The sequence below is a fragment of the Gekko japonicus genome, unplaced genomic scaffold (assembly GCF_001447785.1).
Source record: "Gekko japonicus isolate JY-2015 unplaced genomic scaffold, Gekko_japonicus_V1.1 scaffold546, whole genome shotgun sequence".
Lineage (NCBI taxonomy): Eukaryota > Metazoa > Chordata > Lepidosauria > Squamata > Gekkonidae > Gekko > Gekko japonicus.
In genome coordinates this window covers 43,714-64,304 of record NW_015173139.1, presented here as the reverse complement: position 1 = coordinate 64,304, position 20,591 = coordinate 43,714, and the positions used below count along the sequence as shown (strand labels likewise).

General features: G+C 45.4%; 1 protein-coding gene across 3 annotated transcripts in view; it reads left to right on the top strand.

Moving 5' to 3' along the window:
- PIK3C2B (phosphatidylinositol-4-phosphate 3-kinase catalytic subunit type 2 beta) overlaps window positions 1-20,591 on the top strand; it is a 92,392-nt gene that overhangs the window by 30,342 nt on the left and 41,459 nt on the right. For all 3 annotated transcript variants that reach the window (XM_015422272.1, XM_015422271.1, XM_015422270.1), the window contains exons 9-13: window positions 1,072-1,105; window positions 4,214-4,409; window positions 6,570-6,692; window positions 17,711-17,878; window positions 19,013-19,124. In XM_015422272.1, coding sequence (XP_015277758.1) covers window positions 1,072-1,105; window positions 4,214-4,409; window positions 6,570-6,692; window positions 17,711-17,878; window positions 19,013-19,124 — 633 coding nt within the window. The remainder of the gene's footprint in view (window positions 1-1,071; window positions 1,106-4,213; window positions 4,410-6,569; window positions 6,693-17,710; window positions 17,879-19,012; window positions 19,125-20,591) is intronic.

Sequence of the window (20,591 nt, the reverse complement as noted above, 5' to 3'; positions counted from 1 at the left end):
GTGTGCTGTTAATGCAGGACAGATGCAGAGGAAAACACAAAAGCACATTTTAGTCAGCATAGGTTTTGCATTCACACTTAAATTGATTTTGAGCCTCATCCTTTAGTTTAGATGGGAAGGAGAAAGAGTTGTGTGTCATCAGCACAGCAATGGCACTGCTCTCCAGATTTCTGGATAATTTCTCCAGTTGGCTCATGTAGGTGATAAACAGCTGGGGGGGGGGATTTGAATGAGTCTTGAGGACCTATTATGTGGGAAAGGAGAGGGGCCTATCAACATTCTGAACAAATAATTTACATTGCAGAGAGCAAGATCTGCTGCTTCTCTCTTGGGATTTTCAGTCAGAGATGCACATATAAACAGGTCCCAAGCACAGGAGGTCAGGGACTTGTAAGGCATATTACTGTGCTATGGTCTATTTGTAATTTCAGAAATAAAGTAGACATCTTTCTTTCATGACTTATGAGGTTGTATGTATGGGATGGGAGTGTGTGTGTGTGTGTAGTGTGGAGAGTATTCCAAGCTGGTGCTGAGGCTAGAGAAATGATGCTTGAGTTTAACCACTGCCCATCACCGATCCTTGGCATGTTAAACAGCTTGAAATGATTTAAAGATCAGTCATTTATCCTTTCTTGCTAATGAAAGATCCTATGGAATAGAAGGGCAAAGGAGTAACTGAAAATGGAGCAAAACTCTTCTTTGCTTCTCTCCAATTTTTGGTAAACTCTGTTATAACACTTTGCTAAAGTGGGATGGTTATTATTTATGCGAAGAATTTTCCTATTCCTTATGCTCAGGCAGGATTCCTCAAAGAAAAGGAGACCTTATTTGAATAGAATTTGCCCTTTTTCTTCAGACCATCTTCTGCTTCTAACAGCTGATACTTTTGTGGATGTGAAAACCTGGGAAATGTAGCTGCTTTTGCTCTCCCCCCCCCATTTTGGGTGAATTTTAAGTGCCGGGAATGGAAACGTGGCTGGAGCATGTTATATAAAGTGGTTGGCTCAGGGAGCTGCTTCCATTTCTGATTGTCATGAAAATGTTCTAGTCTGGTTTCTCTTTCCTGAACAGGATCCAAACATTCTGGCCTTGAGGGAAAATAGAGGTAATTTCTCTTCTTCTATTATTGTTACTGAGTTCCTGGAACTCTTATTTCAGCAGCCTCTCAAAGGAACTTCTAATCCTAAATTACTGCATATAGTTATTTACTGAACTGCTTTTGTTAGTAGTATTAGGTGTGTTGATAGTAACTGTTTAAATGGAAAAAGCCCAATGACAAATGTTTTTAGATGTTGGTGCAAAATAATTAAGAGCAGATTTCAAAAATACCGATTCCTCCAATAGCTGTTCATGACCTCATAGCGTAATGTCTGGTAGATAAACTGTACCATTGCAGCTTTGAGTTATATTTTTCAGTTGTCTAAGCTTAATGGAGAGAAAGGAGGAGGATTAATTTTGGGGTAGAATATAGTTCCCAGTGCATCTTGACATCAATACATTGAGGTTTGAGTTGTGCCTTTCCAAAGTTAGGTTTTTCAATCTGTCTATGTTTACATGTTGCAAATGAACCCTGTTTATCACACAGATTTAATGCACAGCCAGTTTGGCATTTCATGAATCAGCTTGATGAGTCCTTGAGGAAGACTTCCCCCTCCAGCACAACATTTGCTTTTGTGAAAAAACACCACCATATAGTTACCACCCAACCAACTAACTGTGGTTTTCACTTGCCCTTCAATTGCAAAGTACACTTGAATCCTTGTTTGCAATGCCAGTTCAGATGTGACAGCAAACTATGGTTTGCCACAAACCAGGAAGTAACTAATCAGATTGTCATGTGTGCAAAGTGGCATACACAAATCTAAGGAGCCATTACGCATGTTGATACTATATAGTGCTAAGTCTAAGGAGCCATTAGGCCTGTTTGGTGTAGAGCCATTTTGGTGTAGTGGTTAAGTGCGCAGACTCTAATTTGGGAGAACTGGGTTTGATTTCCCACTCCTCCACTTGCACCTGGCTGGGTGACCTTGGGCAAGCCGTAGTTCTGATAAGAGCTGTTCTTGAAAAAGAGCAGTTTCTGTCAGAGCTCTCTCAGCCCCACCTACCTCACAGGGTGTCTGTTGTGGGGAGGGGAAAGGAAAGGAGTTTGTAAGCCACTCTGAGACTCCCTTGGGTAGTGAAGGGCGGGGTATAAAACCAATCTCTTCTCTCGTCTTCTTCTTCTTGATACTATATAGTTTGGTGTAGTGGTTAAGTGCGCGGACTGTAATCTGGGAGAACCAGGTTTGATTCCCCACTCCTCCACTTGTAGTTGCTGGATGACCTTGAGCAAGTGATAGTTCTGTCAGAGCTGTTCTTGAAAAGAGCAGTTCTTGAAAAAGCTCTCTCAGCCCCACCTACCTCACAGGATGTCTGTTGTATGGAGGGGAAGGGAGAGGAGCTTGTAAGTTGCTCTGAGACTCTGTGTGAAGGGCCGGGTATAAATCCAATCTCCTCCTCCTCCTCTTCCAATGTGACTTCCAGTGAATACCCAGCAATGATATCATTCTCCTGGAGCATGATGTCATTTCCAGGTATTTGTTGACAGCAGAACATCTTTTTGTGACATTTTTTCCTCCTGCCACCCAGCCAGGAGGTGGCAGGCAAAAGAGATGGAGGTTGGGAAGTCTCCCATTGAAGCAGGAGACATGGCCTCCCTAGCCTGCATATATTACTCATATATGCCCACAATGCAAATAACAACGAAAATACTTTGCTGTACTTTCTGCTGCAAGAAAAGCTGAGTTCCACAACTCGTGAAAATTACAGTAGCCCCAGAACCCCCCACCCCATTTACCTGAGGTGACGAGATAGGACCAGCTGGAGCAGCTCGCCCGGCAGTGGCCTGCATACAGCACAAACTGGCTCTGCTCTTGCCAGCTGACACAACAGGACAGTCTGCCCTCCTGATGGCAGGTCCATTGGAGCCAGGGCTGCCCAAGAGGCCAGCAGCTTACCTGACCCAGGAGGGCCAGAAGAGGGAGGAACAGCCACTGCATAAGCCCTGAGCATAATGTGCTGGCCCCAGCTGGCTGGGGCGAGGCAAGGCAAGGCAGCCATTTAAAGGAGATGGAGGGCAAGGCTGGAGGCCAATGTGGCCCAATCTCACCCCATCGACAATAGTTCCTGCCAGTCAAACCAGGAGTGTGAGGCAACCCTTAGAGAAAGCAGGAAGAGGAAGGGGTGGGCATAACCCAGAGAGTCTCCCTCATAAGGGTTAGGGACTCATGCTAGCCATCCTGCCAGCCAACTGGCTACAGGGGAAAGGTATGGAAAGAGAGAAGGAAGAGCTAGGGTGCTGCTAACCACTTCCCCTCTTTGGTCTGAGAGCCCCATGAGGAGGCTCTGGGGGATGTTTTAGTCCTGAGCAGTGGTTACAGCCAGTTTCTAGTCCTCATGGGTGGAAGGACAGGCTTGAAAATGTAGGACAAGCCTAGGGAAACCTCAGAAACCAAAATGAGAATATGAGCAGATTCCCTCATGCCTTACAAAACTAATTGTTCCTCCTACAGCTAACAGAATCAGAATAAATTATACAAAATAAAATAACTATAGACAAATGCCTTAATTTGCATAACTATACAAGATTTACAATCCATCTTTTTTTAAACTTAGAAATCTGGTTTTAAGTGGTATGCCGTGCCACAGTTGAAACAGTCAAGAGAGCTGACTGGGGACATCCATGATGTCCTTGCAGTTTTAGGGACCAAACTTGGTGGGGCTTATCTGTAGTCAAAGGAGTCTCCCATGCATGTAAAAACTATGTAGGGGCATCATTATATCTGCTAGTAAAGTGGCTGGCTCCTGTGCCAATCACAAAAGCAACAAACCCATAGACACCATACGGGTATCTACATATTCAGGTTACTCCACAAGTATGTAGAAAAATATGATTCTGTAAATTAATAAAGGGGGGGGGGTTAACCTAATGAAGACTAAATATGCTTCAGAAGCACAGAACACTGAGAGAAGCAGAGACTCAGCTAAAGAGAAAAGGGGATGGTGTATGTGTATGTATGTAATTAGCTTGCTGATGCTCCTTGTAGAATCCTGGGGAGAAAGATCTTGGAGGTGGGGGTTTCCAAACTGTTCTCTAAACCCATGATCCCTCATGGATCCCTCATCTTGAATGCTAGGATTTTAAATTGTTCACATCTATTCTTCTCCTTCACAGAGAAGGTTGTGGAAGCTTTGACGGCTTCCATCTTGGATCTGGTGGAGCTCTACTGTAACACATTTAATGCGGACTTCCAGACTGTGATACATGGGAACAGAAAGCATTATCTTAGCCAAGAGGCCCGGCTCCTTACCTGTCCCCTCTCTTTCACAGTCTATGCCACCCATCGCATACCCATCACCTGGGCGGCAAGGTAAGCAACAGCATTTTTTCCTGGTGATGTTCTTTAGAAATATATGCCTCTTTTCCCCACACAACAATGTGGGCCCATACTGGGTTTGGAGGCCTTACAGTACACAGCATAGTATACCTGAAATTTTAGCTTTTAAAGCTTATTTGGGTAGGGAAATTGGTGCCACATTTAAAGGTATGTGGTATAGCCACCACCTTGACTTGGGTGCAAAGAACAGCAGCAGCAGCTGAATTTTCACACAAACTTCAGAGCTAGTGGTACAGAAATAAATATTTTACTGAATCTATTGTTCTTCAACGTCATTGGCTGTCCCGAAGGCCTTATATTATGGGAAAGAGCGAAACAATTCCACAAACCACCCACAGTCACACCTTTTCCCTTCTACTGCAGAGTTAAAACCAGGAAAGTAGATAGCAGCAAAGACTTAATATTGTAAAGAAGAATTTCTAATGAGACTGGGTTGGGGAGGGGTGTCAGGTGGGAGAAAGGACCAGAGAAAGGCTCCTGCAAGGAGTAGCTGATCTGGATAAGCAGGATTCTGCCCCCCCCCCACCCCTTGTTGTTCAGATTCACTGGAATGCACTAGGAGAGTCCATTGGTCTCAGCACTCCGCCTTCCTGGCTCAGCCCCACAGACAGTGACAGATGGCTGCTTCTCAGCCTGGGCTTATGCCCCTTCAACCAATGACTGTTGGCGGAGGGAAATCACTTAATGGATGTAGGGACAATGAGGAGTCTGGGCAGGGCGGGGATATTCCTTTGTCCGCAGCCTTTGGTTGTGTGTTTGTGTTTCAGTAAAGGCAGGGAGGCAGTGTCTGGGAGGTGCCCATTGGTAATCCACATCCCCAGCAGCAGGAGCCTGCGAGGGGGGGGTGGGGGTAGGGAGGTTATGGTAACATTAGCCACCACCCCTCCAGGGACCCCTTGCCTTTGTTCCATCCTTAATGTATTCCAACGAGTGAGTGACTCTGAACAAAACATGAGCCTGGGAAATCCAGGCCTGGCCTGACCTTTGCTGCCCTGTAGCCCTCTCTGCATCATCGCTTGGCACCTGTCACATGGCTGGCCCTTCTGACAGAGCCCCCATGTGATGGCATTCTAAGTGGCGTATGTCAGTCCAGCTGGCTGGGAAGGAAGCAGGAAAAGCTTCTCCCGAAAGTGAACAGCCTAAGGGAAGATCCCACGCTTAATCTGTCCATGTGGGACAACTAGTCTCTCCCAGTCCTCTCCCTTTAATCAACAGTCTGAGCTGGAAATGATTTGATTTCTGTTTAAGAGACACAGTTTCAGCTATGATTCAAATCAGATTTGCTCTAAGTGAATGTAATCAAGACTAAAAAATGGTGCTGACCAAAAATCCCAACCCTGCTGGCAACCTGAACTTTAAAAAGGACTTCATTGGTAGAAACCCTTCAGTCAAAACTCCATGATTGGCTGAGCCCATGAAATGTCTGGGGTTCCAAATAGCATATGCAGGAAGCAAACAGATCTGCGGGAAGCAAATTAAACCATGTAGTAACACATTATTGAAAGTATCCTTCCATACCATACCAAAGACTCAAGTGTGGCTAATAGATTAAAATGCAAATATAAACTATTCTGCTATTTTTCTGTTGACACAACTAAAACAATATAGATGCTAAACCCCCAATGCTTCCTCATTCTATTTCCAGCTCCTCCCTCAACCTAGACCAGAAAAAAGGTCTTAGAAGTCATCTGGGGGAAGAAGGTTTATAGCTGGGGCCATCCACCAATTCAGGGTACTCCTAAGTGTCTAAACAGACTTGTGCATATAGGCCAGACCAAGGCCATCTGGGGTTTGTCTGTCATTCAGTTATTCCCCTAGGGGGAAATCTGGATAGGCTCTTGCTTGGGATTAAGATATGTTCTCACCAGTGAATCAGCTGCTGAGTACGAAATAAATCAAGTCAAAATATCCCTTTCATGTGTTCCTCCTCTTTGCTGTGTGGCTGCCTCTAAGAATGGCAGCAGGCTGCTTTCAGTTTCTTCCTTCAGTCTCTCAGAGATTGAACACACACACACACAGAGTACAAAATAAATCAAGTCAAAATATCCCTTTCATGTGTTCCTCCTTTCTCTGTTTGTGTGATGAAAGAATTTTCTGGTTTTCCCTTTCTGTTTTTTTCTCTCGTTTATGCAGCTATGAAGATTTCTACCTCTCCTGCTCCCTCAGCCATGGTGGCAAGGAGCTATGCAGCCCCCTGCAAACCAGAAAAGCTCATGTATATAAATACCTCTTCCATCTTATCATCTGGGACCAGCAGTAAGACATCTTTCCATTTATGTCCTTATCTATGGAGGAGTAGGTATAGAGAAGAGAGTGGCTCAAGAAATGGAATCTGGTATATCATGTTGGCCAAGAGTAGGTTGTTAGCCAAATTGTCTTATTTATTAATAATTGTGGGGAATTATGAGTATTAAATGGCAAAAGGGCATTAATTATAGGATCATAACCTGTGTTTACAGGAGTTGGAATTCCCAGGAATAGATGCTGAGGCTAGATTGCTAAAGTAATGCTTTCTTTACTAAAGGTTTTTCAAGCATACATACAAAAATCAAGCATTCACACACACAATACAGGGCTAAGAATGCAGACTGGAAAGTATAGAGACGTTTGCATGAGCAGGCAATACTTTACCTGTCTGGTGACCATGCAGCAAAAAATAACAATAAGAGGAAATGGATCGTGAGTTGATCAGCAACACACATGGACTGATTCCAAACCAGCCGAGAATGGAACCAACAAAATCGGGTGGGGGTAGTAGAGGCATGGGCACGAGAGCAAACAAAGGCACAAGGCTTTCCTTATATAACTAAAATGTGACCTGAGGCTAACACTTGTGGTCACATGGTCCCCAGGAGATATTAACAAAACTTAAACTAAGAATGGGGCAGAAAAAGGGATTAATAGTTGGACAACCGTGAATGTAATTGTTTGGCAGGGAGTGACACCTCTTTGGGGAAGGGGATAGATAAAGGAGAGAAGGAAGAGAACCAATCAGGTTGCAGGACTGGTGCTTTGGATTAACGACCAGATGTTTGACAGCTGCATTATCTTGATGGGTAGCAGGAAGACTTGATGGCTCACTATTGTTGTTGCTGGGTACATCCTTTTGTCTTAGGTTGGAGAGGAAAGTGTGCTTCTCCTGGTCTCATTAATACATGAAGGTGGGAGAGGGAATGCCTGCGTGATGAAGAAAGGCGTTTTTCATGGTGTCTGTGCAGGAACATCTTGTCCTTTTTGCAGAGCATGGCTTCCCTCTGTGACTTGCTGCTGTTTCTGCGTGCATGGAGGTCAGGGCTGCTGGTCTGCATTCTGGTGCTGGCATGGCTGCAGAGATGCAGGAGCAGGAGACTGCCTTTAGTCCCGGGGTCCACATCTGGTTTGGCGTGCTGTATAGGCACAAGGCACCCCTTGGCTAAAGTATATTCCATAGTCCAGTGTAAGGGCACTGTTCTTGGACTGCAGTTCTGTCCATTTCCCTGACACCTTATTTTCACAGTTCAGCAAAGCAGTCGTTTTTAAGTCTTTAATAATGCCATCTGAAGTGGCTGCATGGCAACAAGGTGGGAGAGTACCTGTAAAGGGGCACACAGTTCAGTTGTGTGGGGTGGAGAAGGATCACAAGAAATAAAAAATCCCCCACTCAGTATTCCGTGGAGAGCAAAGTTGGATGTGATCACAAAGGGGAATTAATGCTTCTTAGCTGTGTGTAGACATAGGACTCAGTCTGGTACTTGAGTGAGGGAATAAGAATTTTTGAAAAGCTTCTCCCAATGAATGTAAAATGTAGTACACATAGGTCTACTCTTTCAAGCCTGAACACTGATAAGAAAGTACTAGCTGTCAGCAGGAGGTTTCTCCATAGACTGACTAGTCCTTTTATTGTTTGGCCTTCCTTTTGGTCATAGGTTTCTTCTGAAGTGGTGTTCACTCCTAACTGCTCTTTCTTTCAACTTTGTGGGTTTCTCTAAATGATGTCCACTCCCTCTCCCATCTGATTTTGTGGGAAAAGACCACTTCAACGTGATAAGTTTCCCAAATGGGTATCATGTATATATAGGAGAAAAGCATGCTGGTTTCTGTTTTGCCTTCTGTACCCACTATTTAACATGTACACATAACAAGAAGCTGCTGTAGTCTGTAGATTTACATTGCATACACATAGATGTGTGCATGCATCCCATTTAACTGTGTAGGTACTTCTTATAGCTGCCTTGATGGCCCTGATAGGGTGGAAAGGTGGCATAAAAATCATGTAAGTAAATAAATACACAGAGGTGATATCTGAAAATTTACATTATGTGACATCACGTTTAGCAGACACCAGCTTCCCTTCAGACAACATGACTGAGGCTCAAATTACGTATCTATATTTCTATTTCTCAAATATGGCCCCCATCTACGGATATTTAAATATGCAGATCAGGGCCATGCTTACCCAAAATAGATTTTTCTGCAAACATGCGGGGTGTGTGTGTGTCAGTTTGGTGTAGTGGTTAAGAACGTGGACTCTAATCTGGGAGAACTGGGTTTGATTCCCCACTCCTCCACTTGCACCTGGCTGGATGACCTTGGGCAAGCCGTAGCTCTGATAAGAGCTGTCCTTGAAAAAGAGCAGTTTATGTCAGACCTCTGTCAGCCCCACCCACCTCACAGGGTGTCTGTTGTGGGGAGGGGAAGGGAAAGGAGTTTGTAAGCCACTCTGTGACACCTTTGGGTAGTGAAGGGCAGGGTATAAATCCAATCTCCTCCTCCTCCTCCTCTTCCTCCTCTTCCTCTTCTTCTTCTCTTCAAGAAAATACATGTGGTTAAATTCCCCCCCAAGTAAAAGCACAGAGAATGTACCTACTTACCTCCAGGGGTTGTTGGAGCCCACGAGCTGTGCTATGACCAGTAGTAGCTGTGGCAGTGCCAGGGAGCCATACTGGGCCTGGCAGCCATGTTGGCCCCAGTAAGAAAGTCTGTGTGGGGGGGAAGCCCCCCCCCCCAATATCACAGGCCAGCACTTGTCTATATACTAATAACAAAGTCAGCCAAATCTTTGGATATTTAAATCCAGTGACTGGAGTTGTCAATAGGCAAGACAGATTTTTGTACACACCTGAAAAGGACTCCATGTTTGCAGAAAAATGTGAAATCTAAAAAAACCCCAACACTGGGAGGTTTAAAAAACCCAAAGATGATAAAAGAAGTGCCTATAGCTTTAAGCAGCTGATTCCCTTAGTGACTGTATTCCAGACTGGGGTTTTGTGAGTAAAAATGCAGGGTCCTTTCCAGGCCTATTTTGGCCTTTGAGGGAGGACTCATCGGGGCCAGGCCTGACTAGAGTTGCCAGCTTCAGGTTGGGAAACTCCTGTAGGTTTTGTGGTGCAGTTTAACGATGGGAGGGTTTGGGGAGGGAAGAGGCCTCAGCTGGATAAAATACCATCCACTCTACAAAGCAGCCATTTTCTCCAAGGGGATAGATCTCTGTCGTCCGAAGTTCAGTTGCAATTCTGGGAGATATCCTGGTCCCTCCTGGAGGTTGGCAAACCTAGGCCTGGCAGCAACCTCTGGGTTACTTGATACCACCTGACTTGCATGACTCAACTAGACCTGGCAGCTTGCTGCTCTTCAACAGCAGCCACCCTATGAAAGCCAGTGTGGTGTAGCAATTAGAGTTTTAGAGCAGGATCTAGGAGACCCAGGTTCAACTCCCCATCTTGATTTGGAAATTCACTGTGTGATTTGGGGCCAGTCACATACTTTGAGGAGAAAAAAGGAGGAGAGGAGAATAATGTCAGCTGCCTTGTTCCCCACTGTGCAGAAAGGTGGGGTATAAATGATCTAAATAAATAATAGATATAGCTGAACATGGGAAACATCTGACAACTCTAAGGAGAGAAGGAAGCAGGAACAGGGGAGATTCTATGGGGGCTTTCAGGAAAGGGAAAAGGGAAATGAGATGCCTCCCACAAATCCTTGCAGATTCCTGCTTGTTTGTAAATCTAACAGCAAAGTCTGGGCCCCATCTGTAGATATCTAAATCCATAGATTAGGGTCATACTGTCACTAAACCCCCAAGTTTGAAGAAAAATATGAAATGTAAAAAAAATCACATTGCCCCCAAATTTAAAAAAATGTTGTCTGCGCACTTATCATGATTCTGCAGTGGCCATTGGGTGCTGCGGTGGGCCTGGTGGCATCTGAGGTGGAGCCCAGCAGCAGCTACAACGGAGCCCAGGAGTTGCTCTGGACCGGAACAGCTCCCTGCCACCATCGCCACTGCGGCTGGGCTCCAAGGTGAGTGGTGGGGCCTGGAGCTGCACTGAGCTTGGCGATGGGATTCCCCTGCACAAGTTTTGCAGGGGGCCCATTTGTTGCATATAAATACACATAACCTAAAGGGGTTGTGTTTTTTTTGACATGCATTTGTTTTAAAGCATTTTTTGCATTTTTCAAATATTTGAAAAAGTGTGCATGTACACGAAAGCTCATACCTTGAATAAACCTTTGTTGGTCTTAAAGGTGCCACTAGACTCTAAATTTGTTCTACTGCTTCACACCAGCACGGCTGACCACCTAAAAGAGTATACATCTATATCTATACCTATAAAAACTGTTGGAAATTTAGCAGAGTGCATAAAGCGCAGTGGAATAATGCATCACAAGACACATGTGTGTTTAGTTTCTAAGAAAATGCTTTACTAGAAAACATAGGGAAGGGGTTACTCCACACTACACAGTTTGGTGTAGTGGTTAAGTGCGCGGACTCTAATCTGGGAGAACTGGGTTTGATTCCCCACTCCTCCACTTGCACCTGGCTGGATGACCTTGGGCAAGCCGTAGCTCTGATAAGAGCTGTCCTTGAAAAAGAGCAGTTTGTGTCAGAGCTCTCTCAGCCCCGCCTACCTCACAGGGTGTCTGTTGTGGGGAGGGGGAAGGGAAAGGAGTTTGTAAGCCGCTCTGAGACACCTTTGGGTAGTGAAGGGCGGGGTATAAATCCAATCTCTTCTCTTCTTCTTCTTCTTCTTCGATGCTACACTTGTTTACTAGCTACAGAAATATCAGCTTAACCCTTTCATGAGTGAAGGGATGAAACTTGCAAACCCCAACAAAAACTAACAAACCTGTATACTTAAACAGTTAGGTGATAGTGTCAAAAGCCCTCCTGAATAATTCTGCATTGCACCACTTGCAGAATCTTGGCATAGTGGAAGCCTTCCTAACACTTTCGATAAATCAGGAACAGCCACTGGGGGGAAAAAAGACTATTTCTAGCTCTGACCATCCCAACTATCTTACAGGAGGGAATAACTAGTAGGTGTTGGTCTGAGGAGCAGAGCTATCATATCTGTTGATAATCAGGGAGGCAGTTATGCAGGCCATTGAATCCCCTTCCTTCACTGGAGGGCTTTTCCCCCAGGCTTTTTAAAAAAAATCAGAAATAGCTAGATCCTGTAATGTTGTAACAATGTACTAATTCTGAGCTTTCATTTTTCAAAAGTATGAATAAGGGCAATATGGAGCCTGTGTATATTTCCCCTTACAGTTCTGCAAAGAAAGGGGCATTAAAAAGAAGAAGTTGGAAACCAGTACCTTCTTGCAATCGGCTGGTACAATGTTATTACTCTATAGCAATCTAGCTACTTCCAGTTAAAAAAAATAGTGGAGGGGGAGCAGATGGCAGCGAAGGGGGGGGGGCGGCTGAGGCAGGGAAAATGGTGCCATTGTGGCCAGGACATGCAAAAATTTTCTTCTTCCCATTCACACACATCCAAATGCTCTTTGACTGTACACTTTCCAAAAATATCATACCAGACTGGGTTTGGGAAAGACTACAGCAAAGCAGTAGAAAGATCTTGAGAGACAAGTGGTGGAAAATAGCCAAACTAAGGGCCAAACGACATGACAGTATTTTAATGAGCCGCTCCAGTCTCGCCCACCCCCCACATTGTTTTCCCAAGCTGAAGTGATCCGGTGGGGTGCTGTTTGTCCCATGCATGTCCAGCCTTGCAAAAGGGCCTTGGCTCTGGCAAATGGCATGGGGTGGGGCACAGTCCTAATCAGAATCAGGTTCTTGGAGAGTAAGTTATTTGTGGCTGTCAGGAAAGCAATTCAAGTTGGGGGAATTCTGACTTGACTCAATTAGCTTGAAGTTAAGCCTGATTTGCTATGTAAACTGTCACATGGTTCTAACCGCTTTTATGCCTCCACAAAGTATGCCTTCCACGTCTGGACAGGCAGAAGTCTGAATCTGAGAACTTGACACAATAACTTCCGATGGCTGTTGAATTCCAAAGCCTGGGGGAGGGTCCCCGCCTAGCCCTGTGCTTGCTGATATGTTCTGCGTAGCTGGCTGAAGAGAGGGGGAAGGGAACCTGATCCACAAATAGCCCTGCTGCCCTCTCTTGAGCTTCAGTGGCACTTGGCATTTTTACTAGGCCAACAGAAAGAGGGATAGGAAAGGGATAATTTTAGAAGTTGCTACAGGAGGACATCAAGAGAGACACAGCAAAGCAACATGGAGATTGTGGCCTAAACTCCTTTTGGTGTGAGTGTTTTTTATTCTGCAAATCAAGATGGACTGGACTCCAGAGTGGGACAGCCTGAATGCGTCCACCATGTCGCTGCTTCCACAGGCCCTTTGCTTATCTGCAAAAAAGGGCATTCAGCCATGAGCGATTTGAAAACGAACTGTGGGCAATCTCTCTGTGTGTATGAGACTGCCTTAATCTGGCACACTCTTCAGTTCTGTTACTGCTACAGGATCGGCAGAGGGGCCAGCTGGTGGCACTTCCTGTTAAGGAGGTTTAAGGGACAGCCCCATGTTCAAGGTTAGTGTTCTTCTGCCTCCCTCCCTCCCATCCAGATAGGAACACTCTGGATGGAAACTTTGGAAATGGGGCAGTTTTGCAACTGGAGTCTTAATGGCTGGGTCTTGTTTGAATTTGGACTCAATGAGATTTAACTCAAAGCCAACGGTTGCCAACTCTGGTTTGGGAAGGTTTGGGGTGGTCCTGCAGAAAGATTGTGTTTGGGGAAAAGAGGAAACTCGGTGGATATTCGATGTCACTCTAGGGCTTCAGTTTCTCATAGACAGAATGGTATACCACAGAGTCCGCCTTCTGAAGTTCCATTTTTCTCCAGGGGAACTGATTTCTGTAGTCGAGAAATAAGGTGAAATTTCAGGAGAACTCTCAAAGCCTGGGGTTGACACTACAGTTCAGTGATACAATTTGAAACTCTGATGTTTTAGTGCCACCTGAGAATGTTTTAGTCATATTTTATTTAAACTGTTGGAATTGTTCTATTAATTTATTCATGTTTTTACTGTTGTTCACCGCCCTGAGCCCTGTGTATTTAGGGAAGGGTGGTCTATAAATTTAAATCATAAGTATAAATAAATAAACTGGAGCATGTGAAGTTTTGCTCTGAGTATGTGAGGAACATCACTTTCCTTGCCACTGAGTAACTATGCTCACTACTGAGTTACTCTGTTAGGTATTTGAGGAAAGGTTTCTGGTGTGTTTGTGTGTGGGTGAGTGTGACTTCTAAAACAGTTTGGATGTGTCTCATTTTACAGCTTTAAAGTCAGTGAATTTTAGTAGACAGATTTTGAACTGGGATCCATCTAGCTTTAGTCCTCTCTTCTGCCATGGAGTGAACAGAATGGTCTTGACCAAGTCAGCATCTTTCAGTAAAGGAAGACAGTAGCATTTTATTTCAGAGACTGCATAATGAAGCAGCTGCTCAGGTGTTTTATTTGGCATGTGTTGTGCTTCCTTACAGGCAGTGTCCTAATTAGGAACTCTGTGGACACATAGTAATTGCAAAATGTGTAGGGAGAGGAGTATGTACCGTACCATAACATAGTCTGTAGTTCTGTAAAATGTGGTTGCTAGCTTCATTTCTACAGGCTGGTACCAGTGCTTTTACACTCTCGATTGCTTCCTTCTGAGTAATTTTTCTGTTCTGTATCTTGGAGCCTGAAGAAGGGAAGTCCTCCTAGGCTCCTGTGGTCCCCCCGCCCCCGCATGTGGAGGACAAGCCCACTTCTTTTCCCTGCCAAGAAGGATTTGAACCAAATACTTGTGTGTCACTGCAATGCGATTTCTGCCCCCTCCTTCCATTGCCACGCAGCAGGAGTTCAAATGAGATGCTGAAAGGCAGAGCAGTGATAGTCTTTCAGCATGACCAATTTCTCCTTTGGCTGTTGCTACTTTCTGAACTTCTTTCCAGAAATCAATTTGCTTTAACTATAGTGTGTCTTGTAGAAGAACATTATGATGGGGGGGGGGGGGAAGTCCCCCCCCCCGCTCTTTTGTAATGACAGGAATTAAACTCATAAATGTACAATATAGACTTAAGGAGAACCATGGCTGAGGAGGACTGCGCTGGAATGGAAGGCAGGGAGAATGTTCTGCCGCAAGCCTAAGTCTATGCTGCAGACTGATAACAGCCATTCTCTTCCTCCAGGAAACTGAGAACTGTTCTATGAGAGAGAGGGAGAGAGAGAGAGCTAAGGATCTCTGATCGAATTTCTCCTAAGACAGGTTAACTATCTAACTGTACACACAATTACAGTGGGGAATCCAGACAACATTACTATCAATCTCCACTTATTTCTGTATTACAGTCATATTTTTTTGCACTCATTCTTATTGGGCCTCAAAGGTTTTTGAGAGCTACAAGAGCAGGAACACCATGAGGAAACCTGGGGTAGGGGAGGAACTCAGAGTTAGCAGAAACGTATTGTCTACATTGAAAGGGACTGTGGCCCAGTGGTAGAACATCTGTTTGGCATGCAGAAGGTCCTAAATTCAATCCCTCGCATCTCCAGGTAAAGGATCTTGGAGTAGGTGATGTGCAAGACCTCTGCCTAAGACCATAGAGCAGACATGTCAAACATAAGGCCCAGGGGCTGGAACCTTCCCATCCAGGGCTTTTATGTGGCCCACAAGCAACTGGGGGGAAACAGTCTGAATGTGGACTGGAAGGGCCTATATTAGGGTAATATGCCCCCTGCTGAGGTCCCTCCCTTCCCCAAACATGGGCCTTCCCCAGGGTCTTCCTCCAGATCTCCAGGGATTGCTCAACCATTGCAGTTCTCGCCACTTGATCTTTTTAGATCGCTGTATCAGTATTATTTATGTATCTATGTTACGGTTTTAATGTTTTTGTATATCACCCAGAGCCCTGCAGTAGCAGGTATTGGGCGATGAATAAGTTTAATTGGCCACAAGCTCTGCACAGCCAGGCCCTTTGAGGCCTATCTGCTTTCCTTGGCTGAGGCGCTGGACGGAGCTGTGCTGCCTGCTGCTGCCACCTCCTCCGGCCAGAGCACATCGGGCTCCTTCCTCTGCTGCCTGGGCTCCTGGAAAGATGGCTGGCTGGTAGGGTTGCCAGCCCCCAGGTCCCAGCAGGGGTTCCCCCACTTTTGTAGGCTTCGATCCACTGCCGGCCAGTTGGCCAGTGGGGGTGAAAAGTACTGAGACTTACTAGTGATTTCAGCTCTCATACCTTTATTTCAGGAAAGAACAAGACAAGTTTCCCAGCTCGCAGGCCGGCTTATATGTGCAACAATCCCCACACCCAAACACACACACACCGACACCAGTGATAGGCTATTTACAGTGGCCGAGAGTTCCATGGGCTCTCGGCCGGGAGCCTAGCCCACTGATTGGCGCGGGCTAGGATCCGCAAGGGCCATTGTCCCTGGGAGCGAAGCTCGGAAGCTTCGCATGACCGTGTGGCGACTAGCCTCGCACATGGTCGGAGAGGAATACATTACAGGGGGAAACCCCACCCCCAAACAGAGACGTTGTCACGTGACATCCCCAACATGATGATGTGACTTCCAGAAGTCATCACTGCGCCAGGGACATCATGTGGTGACACTCTGGTTTTTGGGCAAACTCTGTGGTTTTGAATGCAAAAAAACATAGAGTTTTGCCAAAAACCAGAGCCCAAAAACCAGTCACTGACATGATGACATCATACATAATGTCCTGCCCACCCCTGGAACGCCCCCCAAATCCCCCCACCGTGACGGTGAGGGGACCTGGCACAGCAGCCTGGACTTATGTAAGGGGTGCAACGTGTGCAAAATGCCAAGGGTCAGGGGCAGAGGAGAGCTGCTGAGTCAGGTGAGCCAGAGCCTGCTGACCCCAATGTACGTGGCTCCTCTCCTGCCTTCCTTATGTCTTATGTAACAGTCTGAATGGAAGTGGAGGATGGGGTGTGTGTTAGGTGAAGATCAGGGATGGGAGCAGGCATTCAGAAAAGTGTGCTGGGTTTGCACACTGCAGAGGCAGGCACTGGATGTGTGTCTGTGTGTTTGCACATGGGGTGTAATATTTTGTGTGGTTGGATAATGCCATGGAGCTGGTAGGAAATAAAAGTCTGCAAAAGGCAATTAAAGTGGAGCTGGCATCTTTGGAGAATGGCAGCACTTGAAGGTTGCTTGTGGTGCTGAGGAGCATCACAGTTCCCCTTGTGGTTCAAACTTGTTGATGAATGTGGGACTTTGAAAGAGGGAGGTGTGGGATTGTGGGGCTGCCTCACCCCCCTCCCAAGCCTGTTGACCGTAGCAGTTTCATTAAGGCAGGGCTTATTGGGTTCCCCTGGTTGATACCACTTGGCCACTTGTCTTTGCTGTACTTGCACAATGGAATGCAGCACTTCATGCTGCAGCTCATCAAAAGCTTCTGAAATGTGTTAGTCTTTGAAGAGCCACAAGTGTTTCTGGTTTTTGGACCTTGATTGTCAGGCAGTGGTTCACTGTGGTACACAAAAATTCTTCTGCATATTGAGCAAAGGGTGGTTAGTTAGGTGCTGAGGAGTGGTGTGGGACACAGTCAGTGGTGAAATATCTCCAGTACCTGGCATTACATTTTATGGCACACATGGCCCAACCCAACGAAGTGACATTTATATGAGATCTGGCCCTCATAACAAATGAGTGACACCTCTGCCCATAGAGAGCCCTGCCTGAGACCCTAGAGAGCCACTGGCAGTGTGAGTAGATAAGACTAACTGTGATAAAGCAGCTTCATGTGTTCATGTGATTCCTAAAGGGAATCAAGGACCAAAGTGGTTCATCATATAAAGTGTTGCATTTAAACCTGGAAGACCTGACTTTAGGTATGGTCTTCCAACCACAAGAAAATGAAAATCATAGCCTCACTGGGTTGTTATAAATGGTGACTGGGATAATTGCTGTAAGAAGGCTTTGCCTTGGAGAGGGAAATAGCTTGAAATCAATGTCCTAACTAATTCACTGTAACTTCTTTCAGGATCTGCTTTCCAATTCAAGTGAACCGTCTGCCACGGGAGTCTCTTTTGACAGCCACTCTCTATGCCGTTCCGATCCCACCTCCTGGGAGCTCTTCAGAGACAAATAAGCAGCGCCGGAATCCAGAGGCCTTGGGCTGGGTTACCACCCCCCTTTTCAACTTTAGGCAGTATGTATACTTGCTTTTGTGGCTTCTTTGAGGGAATATAGGGAGCGCCACAGAGAATAAACAAGGTACCTATCCAGGATGTCTGTATGGGATCAGTAACTTGGACAACTGTGCTGAGTTGTTGGCTATTACTTGCTTAACACCTAGGGCATTGTGCTGGATTGCTTCCACACTACTCTTAGTCTGGAATTTCTATGATGTGCTGGTTAGTTTTAATGGCGAAGACATTGCCATTATATTAAAAAAAAAAATCTGCACAGCCGATCAAATCTCCCAATAGTCAATCAGAAACCATGCTGGGCAAAAGTCCTACCTGGCCCCACCCCAAGGTGTCAGTAGGTGCCGTGACACCCATAGGCACCATATGGGGGGGACCCCTGATTCAGTGCTGTATAGAACTCCTGTTTCAGATTCAACACAGCTGATTTGATGATGAAAAAGGCATGACTGAGCAGCACAGAAGTATCCTGTTGTGGAACAAGCCTGAATCTATGGTCCCTTTCAGAAAAGTGATCTGGGATAGGCTCTGAGTGGCCATGTGAGTGGCATAAAAGCAAGACTTGAACATCTCCAGTTTGTAGAATGAGAGCCTTGTAGGATTAATGTAATGCAGTGATTCTGAATTTTGCTGTATGCTTGGTTTTATAAATTAACAGTTAAGCTTCTATAGCTTTGACTGGCAATTCTGTATTACCCCTAGATTAGTGATGGCTAAGACCTTATGATCTTTGTTTTTGAACTGTTTTGTTTGGCATACCCCAGCAACAGTTGTTGGCCCTTCTCCCTGGTTCTGGTATTATGTATTTCTATTGAACATTTAATAATTTCAAATGTTTTTACTGGGTCAGATGTTTTAATGTTTTTATGTGTGCCAATTTGGGGACCCTGATCAGGTAGAAAGGCATCATAAAAACATTTTAAATAAAGAAATAAAATATTAAAAGGTTAGTCCTTCCAAACTGTGGCTTTGTTGCAGAGGAGCTCAGTGTGATAACAGAAAAGAATCCCAGTATTTTTTGCTGATGGCTGAGGGTTCTGTAAGCTACTGCTTTTACGTCACTGGATATTATTCCTAGTTAGCTACGGGACCCTGTATCAGCCTCAATGTCTCATTCCACTTTTTTTTATGTATAGGGTTCTGACCTGTGGGCGAAAACTCCTGGGCTTGTGGCCAGCAACTCAAGACCCCTCCAGTGCCAGATCGAGTGCTCCCAACTTCAACCAACCTGACAGTGTTATTCTGCAGGTGAGTTCATCGTTTGGGTTCCATTCCCTGTGAACCTGCAGAAAGCACGAAAGCACACTGAAATTGTTAGTTGACATGCATATAAATAGCCACTCACTAACTATCCTAACCACATTTGGGCTATTGTTTGTTTGTCCCTGGAAACTGGGGCTATGGCACTGGTCTATGAAAACTCCAGTTTTTATATGCACTGGGTGTGGTCAGGGCCATCTTGATTAGGATTCCTTCCAGCCATCATAAAAAGATTGGCACAAACAATAGTATCTACACATAATGGTCTGAACAGTGGAAGAGTGCCTTTGCATACCGGCAGTACTAAGAGGGATCACACGCTCACTTTTTAGTGTTCAGTAGTGCCTTAGAGACCAACACGATTTTCAGGGTATACGTTTTTGAGACTTAAAGTATCTGACAAAGGGATCTTTAACTTGGGCTATCCAGGTCAGAGCATGTTAAAAAGTAGATGGAACTAATCTGTTGAATGCTTGGCTAGGAAGAGATTTTGTCAGAATTCTAAATTAGTAGTTTACAAGAAGTGGGACCCGTGATACTCACGGGGGGGGGGGGGTATTCCTAAAGGCCCCTAATCTGCCTCCCAGCTGCCGGGCCCGCCGATCCCCCCCTCGCTGATCCCCCCCCGGCACCCGCGGTGAGGCCTGAGCGCCTCCCAGCCACCGGCCCACCGCAGAGTTCCCAGAGCATTCTCTGTGTATGCGCAGGGAACGCTCTTACTTTATTTGGGTTTTAAATATCCCCTGTACAGTTTTAAAAACTTTTTAGATTTTTCAGCATACCAAGGGACAGCCCCAAGTGTGCAGGAAAATCTCCCTGCCCCCCAAGTGCCCCCGATTTGTGGATTTAGATATCCACACGGAGGGGGTAACTTGGCTATTAGATATATAGATATTGAGATTTCCAATATTACATTGTTCCCTGGCTGGGAGGGCGGGGTATAAAACTGATAGATAAATAAATATATTAATAATGCCAGTTGTTCTTTCTCTCTTTCTACCTCCCTTCTGCTACACACCAGTCATGTTTTGGCTACAGAACTAGGAGCCTGCTGTACAGGGTGTGGACAGGAGGAAGGGCAGGAGAAGCTGATGCTGCTTAAGTGGATGCTTTGTGAGGAAGAGCGAGTAATACAGCTGGGCTGGATTTGGGAACCTTTCCCCCGGGTCCTATCATGTTCACCGATGTCTGCTGACACGGAGCAGGGAGGAGAATTATTTCTAAGAGACCAACCCAGCCCTGCCTGAACTGCAATTAGCTCCTGTCATTCTTTCCTAATTCTGCTGCAGTTCTCTGACCTGCTTACAGAGTACTGATTTCTTTGGCATGCAACCAAGTGATTGAGTTTTCTTCCAAAGCCACTTACAAATTCATCAAGCTTTTAATTTATTTTTTTTAAAGCTATGGCTGGTAATTCCTTAAGCTCTGCTGTTGCAGTGAGCTGCATTTGTATGA